At 41.3% G+C, this 9,149-nt stretch overlaps 1 protein-coding gene across 2 annotated transcripts in view; it reads right to left on the bottom strand.

The window, feature by feature from the left end:
- Positions 1–1,119: 1,119 nt before the first annotated feature.
- The window catches only part of FAM3B (FAM3 metabolism regulating signaling molecule B), a 120,108-nt gene continuing 112,078 nt past the window's right edge, over positions 1,120–9,149 (bottom strand). For both annotated transcript variants that reach the window (XM_073584702.1, XM_073584703.1), the window contains exons 6-8: positions 8,020–8,107; positions 5,526–5,658; positions 1,120–2,255 (exon numbers count right to left, since the gene is read on the bottom strand). In XM_073584702.1, the coding sequence (XP_073440803.1) occupies positions 2,178–2,255; positions 5,526–5,658; positions 8,020–8,107 (299 nt within the window). In that variant the 3' untranslated portion in view covers positions 1,120–2,177. The remainder of the gene's footprint in view (positions 2,256–5,525; positions 5,659–8,019; positions 8,108–9,149) is intronic.

Genomic DNA, 9,149 nt, shown 5'->3' with positions numbered 1-9,149 from the left:
TGTCTCCAGGTTCTAGCATAGATTTTGGTTATAACTGATTATCTACTTTTCAGAAGGGTGCCTATTATATTGGGGGAGAATCCTCTATCCTTCAATAATGCCCTTTCAAACTCCACGCCGTCAGGTGGAGCCCTGCTACTCGCGGGTGATAGACTGGGCCCTGGAAGAGAAGATCTGGGAGATCTGGAAGTACCCAAGGGTCGCAGACTGACATTATCCTCAGCCATGAAAACCAAGCCCTTCTAGGCCAGAATGGGGCAATAAGAATGATTCTTGCCCTGTCTTCTCTCATCTTCCTTACTACCAGAGGTAACAGGGATAGTGGTGGGGGGAAGCGTAGGCCAGATTGAAATCCCACTTCCTCAGGAAGGCGTCCACCACAAGAGGTTTGTCCCCCGGATTCAGAGAACAGAACTGTTTTAATTTTCTGTTCTGCCTGGTGGCAATGAGGTCTACTTCCGGTTGACCCCACTTACCGACAATCTGGCTGAAGATGGCTCCATTCAGACTCCACTCTCCCTGTTTTAGTGTATTGCGACTTAGAAAGTCTGCTGTGGTATTGTCTTTTCCTCTTATGTGTAGCGCTGTCAGAGATAGAAAATGTCTTTCCGCTGTCTGGAAAATACGTTCTGCACTTCCATCAGAGCATCGGATCGGGTCCCACCTTGGTGGTTGATATAGGCCACTGTCACTTAGTTGTCCGAGAGAATTCTGATATGGTGACCCTGCAGGTATACAAGGAGTTTTTCAATTGACAGCCGCGCTTAGATACCCGCTGGTCCTGATCACTGGTGAGTCTGCCTAAGTGACAGCTCACCAGCGATCAGCTAACTATGTCCCAGTGATCCCATCCACGTCGGATCGTTGGTGAGATCGCTGGGACATTGATACGTGTAACGGGGCCCTTAGATAACAAATAGAACAAAACACAAGAAAGTCTGAGTACGAGTAGAAATACAGTACTGGAGAATTTTATCTGCACACTTTTCGAGCTGTGACTTTAAAGACTGTATTTGTCCTTTCACTGACTGTTAGTAAAGCAGCGATGCCTTCATACTGTACATCAACTGTAACTTTAAATATACAAAAACTTTATTAAAGGGAATGCACCATCAAAAATAAAGTTTAAAATCAGGCCTTTATTTTATCATTTTACATGTGACTGTCCTAAATTATTGCCATTCTCACAATAGACACAAGTCTGACATTTTTTTTAATTTTTAACTTTACTGTGTAAACCGAGACAGAGTCCACAGAGCCATCTCATTATCATCACAATGTGAAACAATCAACAATAGCTCAGTTATGTTTCAAGAAGCCTGGATAAACCAGGAGAGTAACACTATCGCCGCAGATAGAGTTCTGCTGGCATTTCGAGGTCTGGGTGTTGCACTCACTCCATGGAGACAGTTACTTCTCTGTCTATTGACGCCATAAATTATACAACCTGCTGCACTTGTCTGCACAGATAAGGATATTTATTTAAATTATATTGAATTAAAAATTAAAAAAACAAAAAACAAATAAAAAAATAATAAACACATGGGACAAATTTATTAAGACTGTCTACAAGAGAAAAAAAAAAAGTATTTTCTATTCACCAGAGCAGTTTTAGAAATGAAAGGCGAGCTCTGATTGGTAGAAATAGGCTAAATGTTTTGCATAGACCTATAGTTAGTGGAAAATATAAATATACAGTATACTAATGCAAAGGAGTCTGGGTAGGAGACTACATCATCTCTTTACACAGGCGGGATTGTACAGACTGAATGGATTTTTCTGTCATTCTTCAAAAAAGGGGTTACATGTGAATACAATGTGAGGAAATAACAAGAATAATAAAAAGATAATGTGCATCTTAACGCTATTGGACGTTGGCCCAAGTAGCATCCGCATTAAGGGGGAAAAACAAAAAAAAGCAGAACCTGATAATAAACCAGCATGAACACGCGGATATTCCGCCTTCACCCGGATGGTCTGTGTATTATAAAAAAATATCAGTGTTCATAATTTAGACTTTTCGTTAAAAAAAATTCCTGCTGTTTTTCAGTTTGATGCTGGCCTTTCCAGCGCCGGTCCATGCAACAAATCGACAATCTCAAGTCTTTAGACGTCTTTGTCTTCAAGGTTCCCAAATTTTTCTCTTAAAAAAAAATGCTCTTTTTTTTCTCATTTATTTACTTTGGGAGGCATCCGTCAATCTGGATTTCTGCCGGCCATCCGCTATATCGGTTATTATCTTTGCAGTGGATCGCCTGCAAGAGACAAAAGAATGAGAAATTGAAGTACGGGATAGAGAAAAAGAGAAAAAGACTGATGCAAAAAAAAAAAAGATTAAAAAACAAAACAAAATTCAAGTATTTCAAAGGAATTGAAAGGGAAAGCATTCCAGCTCCTTAAAATTATAGTCTTTATTGATCCATTTAAAAACTTAGTGGTTAGCCATAAATTATCCTTGTATTAAGTGGATGCAAACATAGCAAAGAGCAGGTTTATCGACGACGCGTTTCGATCTAAACAGATCTTTGTCACAGCTAAACTCAATACCTCAGCATTGTATACTGCACATGAACCTATTAGATAAACTACATGTCTCATGACTCGATCACAGGTCCTGACAGATACAAATGCACCCAGATCTCATTTAAATATAAACTAATACATTGTACCGCCATACTGTGAATATAATGATATACCCTTCACATTAAAATCATATATTTAAAAAAAAGACATAATCCCTCAACAATAGTGAAACATCTTTTCATTTCTTTTGTTTAGAACCGCGCTAGGATATCTCGTTTCCAAATTGTAGATCCAAAAAGCCTCGCGCGTTAGGAGGCTTCTTTTGGCGTCTCCCCCTTGACGAGGATTTTTTACCTGCTCTATACCTTGGGTGCATCTGTATCTGACAGGACCTGTGATCAAGTCATGGGACAAATGAGGTTTATCTGATAGGTTCATGTGCAGTATACTGTACAATGCTGATGTATTGAGTTTAGCTGTGACAAAGGTCTGTTTAGATCGAAACGTGTCGTCGATAAACCTCCTATTTGCTTGTTTGCAACCACTTACTACCAGGATTTTTTTATGGCTAACCACTAAGTTTTAAAATGGATCAATAAAGACTATAGTTTTAAGGAGCTGGAACGCTTTCCCCTTCAATTCCTTTGACTACTCTACGTCCTGTCAAGACGGAGTTCCAAGCACCTGTGGCTGTCGGTCAGCTGACTGAGCGTCTGAATGGTTAGACAGCACAGATGGAACTAGCTCAAGTCGCTGCTGTTAAAATCAGGGGATGACTGTATAATACAGCTAGTAGCTACCGTGTATTGGGCAAGCTTTAGCTCCTGAACTCACTCCATATATGTCACAGGTGATTAGGCGGCCAATTTAAAAATTGTGCCCTCTTCATCAACAGTGCCCTAGGCAATTGCCTACTCTGCCTGTCCCTTATCTTGACCCTGACCCCACACAAACTACACTGGTAGCTGATAAAAGTCACAGCACATGACCACTCAAAAAGTACCTGAAAATATCTTATATTATCTTCTTGTCATGATCCATGCTGGATTCTGACAGATAAAAGCACTTTTTTTTAAAAAACCTTTTTTTTTGTTTAAGCTGGTTGCTTAAAGTTAGTTTTGCCCCCGGTGGCCATTAGGGTCATTACACAGTGGTGTCTTTTGTTCTAGGTTGCCCCCGCTGGTGGTTAGCGTTATTACACGGGAATCACTAACAGGTGTGATTGCTTTGGCTCTGACCTATAAAAGAGTGTCAGGTGTTGCAATCACTGTTGGTGATATTGGTCTGTTATGAATGAGTCACCGAAGGAGGAAAAAACAAAAATACAAGCTAAGTCCAGAAAACCGGAGAGGTTGGTAGCTATCGGATTGCAGACCCCTGATCCTATCCACAACAACTAACAGTAGCCGTGGGGGGTTCCTATGGTGCCCTAGACCCCTCGATCACAGCCGGAGAACTAAATAAGCCTAAAGACAGAAAGGGGAAATCTAAACTGCCCCAGAGCAGAACCCAAAGCAATAGGCAGCCCCCGTATATAATGACGGTGAAGAAAGATGAAAACACTAACACAGATAGAAAGATAGGTTGAGCAAACGATGGGGCCCAAGCTAACTAAAAAGGACAGGATAGAAAAGCTGCTGTCTGCAATCCGTAAAAAACCCTACCAAAAATGTCCCAACCGTCTGATAGGAAAAAATGCACTGAAGTCGCTAGACTTCAAAATGACTATATCAGCACTCAGGTATATTCTGAAGACAAAGCAAAGAGATCAACTGATCAGAGACAAAAATGGAATTCAGCACACCCCCGGCCAGGGATGGCTGAACTCCAAAAAACAAGGTAAACAAAACCAAAACTAATAAGTTCAATAGCAGAGCAAAAACTTATCTTTGGGAAGCAGGAATCAGACTGGTCTCCAAGAATCCAGCAGAGAAATCACCAGCGACCCCTAAAGGGCGTCGGCTGCCTTATATCCAGTCAGAAGTTCCCGTTACCCAGTCACCATCCACCTCATCAGGTGTTTGGAATCAGCCTCACTACCTTCCTTCACCAGAAGAGGGAGTTCATCAGACATCAACGGTGAAGGGGAAAATGAACTCACAACATTGGTCATTTCAACCATCCTTGGTGAAGGAAGGAGCTAGAGAGAGTTCCTTGCAGCTCAGTCAGAGTCCTGGTGTGGAAGGAGCCACAGAGAGGAGTTCCTTGCAGTTCTGACAAAGCTTGGTGAAGCAGGAGGAAAGCTGCATTCTGGTGCTGGACTCTGTTGCTGGGAGCAATAGCAACAGAGCAAAGCTAAGTGGTGTTATCCCTGTTTGTACCTTTCCTTTTGTGTGTTTCATTGCAGTGGTGGGATTAGTTTCTGCACCGTCCATTTCCCTTGAAAGGGTTAGGTGCAGGGCGAGCTAGAGTTTTTAGGTATCCTGCTTGGCGACAGGTGCGGAACCTGCATAGGGACTGTCAGGAGTGTAGAGACACTGACTCAGGGGAGTGCAGGAGGTCTCCACGTCCCCGTTACCTATCGCAGGGCCCTCCATTGTATCGGTTTCCCTGGTGTTTCCCTTTATTATTTAAATTCGCCCTGCTGGAGGCGGTGTATCCAGATACACGTGTAATTCTGAAATTCGCCTGCTGGAGGCGGTGTATCCGGCTGCATGTTATATTATTTAAATTCGCCCTACTGGAGGCGGTGTATCCAGGGTCACGTGTGTCAGAGAAATTAGCCCTGCTGGAGGCGGTGTATCCAGTCACACGTAACCATCACACTTCTATTACTGTTCAAATTTTAAATTGAAAGTGAATACATTTGCAATAAATCATTTAGTGTTTTAGATATTTGTACTAAATCAGTTAACACTAATAACTGCACCCTCTAGTGTGCGGGTGAGAAGCTACACTCAGGAATTGCTGGACAGGAAATTCTTTGCTGACGCTATCAGTTCCTGTTATCAGTCAATTGACTATAGTGTCATAAGAATTTTATGTTATTTATTTATTTTTACCTTTTCTCTTTCAACATTATCAGGGATGGTGACACCTTTCCCGGCCAGGAAAACCCACTGTGAGCGGAATTTTAGATTTCGAATTTCTTTACTGCCAAGATCTTCAAAAACCTTTTTGCCAGGTTCAGTTAATCTAAAAATACAAAAAAAGGATTAAACTCATTGCTGTTATGCTGTACTTATATTACATGCACACTTCCTGGTCTGTAAAGATGACTTTTCAGCAATCTCATTACCATCACAAACAGGATTACATTGACTGACAGCACCTCTATATACAGTAGATAACACAGGATCCACCATTCACAATAGGTGATGTCACAGCTCACCTTCTCCTCCTCCTGTACAATGACTGATAACACCTCTATATACAGTAGATAACACAGGATCCACCATTCACACTAGATGATGTCACAGATCACCTCCTCCTCCTCCTGTACAATGACTGATAACACCTCTATATACAGTAGATAACACAAGATCCACCATTCACACTAGATGAGGTCACAGCTCACCACCTCCTCCTGTAAAATGAATGATAGCACCTCTACATAAGAGAGGTCCAATGAACATAATTGGTGGGAAAATCAACCACAAATTATATAGAATAAGAGCATAATCCCAAGAAAAACCACCAAAATTAGGACAGTATATGACCAACCGCAATGATATAATCACAGTCAAAAGGGCAATACAGTCATCACGTCAAGATAAAATCAATTTTATTATATTGATTTTATCTTGATCTGATGACTGTATTGCCCTTTTGACTGTGATCTCTATATACAGTATATAACACAGGCTCCACCATTCACAATAGGTGATGTCTCAGCTCACCTCCTCCTGTGCAATGACTGATAACACCTCTATGTACAGTAGATAACAAAGGATCCACCATTCACACTAGGTGATGTCACAGCTCACCTCCTCCTCCTCCTGTACAATGACTGATAACACTTCTACATACAGTAGATAACACAGGATCCACCATTCACTATAGGTTATGTCACAACTCACCTCCTCCTCTTCCCGTACAATGACTGATATCACCTCTATATACAGTAGATAACACAGGATCCACCATTCAAAATAGGTGATGTCACAGCTCACCTCCTCCTCCTGTACAATGACTGATAACACCTCTATATACAGTAGATAACAGGATCCACCATTCACAATAGGTGATGTCACAGCTCACCTCCTCCTCCTCCTGTACAATGACTGATATCACCTCTATATGCAGTATATAACACAGGATCCACCATTTAAAATAGGTGATGTCACAGCTCACCTCCTCCTCCTGTATAATGACTGATAACACCCCTATATACAGTAGATAACACAGGATCCACCATTCACAATAGGTGATGCCACAGCTCACCTCCTCCTCCTGTATAATGACTGATAACACCCCTATATACAGTAGATAACACAGGATCCACCATTCACAATAGGTGATGCCACAGCTCACCTCCTCCTCCTGTACAATGACTGATAACACCTCTATATACAGTAGATAACACAGGATCCACCATTCACAATAGGTGATGTCACAGCTCACCTCCTCCTCCTGTGCAATGACAAATATCATCTCCATGCTCATTAAATACTTCATTACAGTTCACTACTGACTGAGTCCAGCTATTTTTGCTAATGTCTATGTACCCGACAAGAAGAAGGAGTTGAACACTATGGACCAGTTTTTTATTAAAATAGATTTTAATACGAAGAATTAAACAAACACTAAGTTGTTATTCTTATGACACATTTCTTTAACTGGCTTGTCCCATAAACAACATGTATCACCTGTCACTATTAGAGATGATAAATGTGTGATTGTCGGATGTGCTGAGATCCCCACAGATCCCAATAATGGGGGGCCCAAAGTCCGCGGTGTGAATGGTGTGGAACTGAGCATGTGCGACCACGACTTCTAGCGCTAGTGACTGAGGCAGTGGTCGCACATGCTCACTACCTCTCGTTCTTGTGACTATCAGGAGAGGAGGGAGATTAGGCTGCTGGTGTGATTCTCTTAGAAAAGTTAGATGCAATTGTAACAAACCCTCAGGCGTGAAAGGTCTTTAAAAGATTTTTCTTTTTAGTCTCTGGATATAAGCAAGAATGTTCCATTCACTGAGAGAAAGCCGAGATCTGGAAAAAGGTAAGAAATCAAAACCTAAAGATCCAGATTCATCATCGTTTTTGCGCCTTTTTTTTGCGCTATATTTATGTTTTCATTTGCACCATTTTAAACTGAGTTTTTTATGTCTTTGTGTTTTTTTTAGTTTACTATTGTGGACGGAGTTTTTTGCTTTTCAGATATTTTTGCCTGATTCCTGATTCATCATTTGTGACTTTTCGAAAAGTCACAATTTTTTGGCGCAAATTTTATTTTATGGTTATCATTTATTTTTCATGTTTGTTTTTTTTTTTTGCACAAATTTCTACACCCTTTACTTTTGATCCTGCCCAATATTATAATAATCATTCTTACTTATAAACTGCATCGTCATGACTGGCAACAAAGATGATGGAGCCGCTGGGGATCTTGTTGATAAACTCTACCATTGGTCCAGAAAAGTCTGAAATGAAGCAAAAAACGAGGTAAGTCAGCTAGACGGATGGATCATTATAGATAGGCCAAAGACGAAATTTTTTTTCAAAAATTGCAGTACCGCCTTATGTCCACCAGATGTCACTGTACACACACCTGCAATGAGAGCGCTCGCTGCATGTTCAGACCTTACAGTCAATTTTTAGATTACTACTACCGCAAAGTCAGGTCCTAAGGTGACATTCGTAAAATTGCTTTTGCAATTTCATGGTAGTCGTGGACAAAAAGTGTTACGTCTGGATAAACCCTAAGGGGATGTGCATATGACGTCTTTTTCAGGAGCATAAATACTTAAGCACTTAAACCCCAAAAAATTAACAAATGTACAGCAAGGTCAAAACAACGTGAAGCAGCTAAAAGAAGTGACTGGTCCGTTCCTCTAGCGGCTTCTCCTTGAAAGTCACCACTATTTTATATACAGTGTCTTGAAAAAGTATTCATACCCTGACGACCCGGTGATATTTTCCACATTTCTTCATGTTTCATTCACAAACTTAAAGGGAACCTGTCAGCAGGATTGTGCACAGTAACCTACAGGCAGTGTCAGGTCGGCGCCGGTATACTGATTACAATGATACCTTGGTTGATGAAATCCGTCTTGTGGTTGTTGTTTAATCTTTAATTGTAGCTTTCAATTAAAGAGATTCTCGTGCTTCGGGGCGGGCCTGGGGGCAGAGCTGTAGGTGAGGTGGGTGGGGCTTTATTGGATGCAGTGGCGCCTGCACAGCAGCATTTATCGCATCATTTTGCTGGAGAAAAGAAAAGTTGGCTCCATCAAAATGGCACTGGCAGGACCTGCGCAGTAGCATCTATCGGAATGTGATCGATTCTACTGCGCAGGCAATGGCGCCGGCAAAATTTTGATGAAGTTGAATATTTTTTTTTAACCTCACAATATTATACACAGTATGTAAAATAGGGGGCAGGTCACTGAGGGATCTGTCATAAGCCCAAAAAGATGAATATGTAAGCAGCGCACCATATAAAGCCCCTCCCACAGACCCGCCCCT

Source organism: Dendrobates tinctorius, unplaced genomic scaffold (genome assembly GCF_039654945.1).
Source record: "Dendrobates tinctorius isolate UK_male_01 unplaced genomic scaffold, ASM3965494v1 ptg000084l, whole genome shotgun sequence".
NCBI classification, from domain to species: Eukaryota; Metazoa; Chordata; class Amphibia; order Anura; family Dendrobatidae; genus Dendrobates; species Dendrobates tinctorius.
Note: the sequence above shows the minus strand (reverse complement) of the source record. Positions and strands in the feature narration are given on the sequence as shown.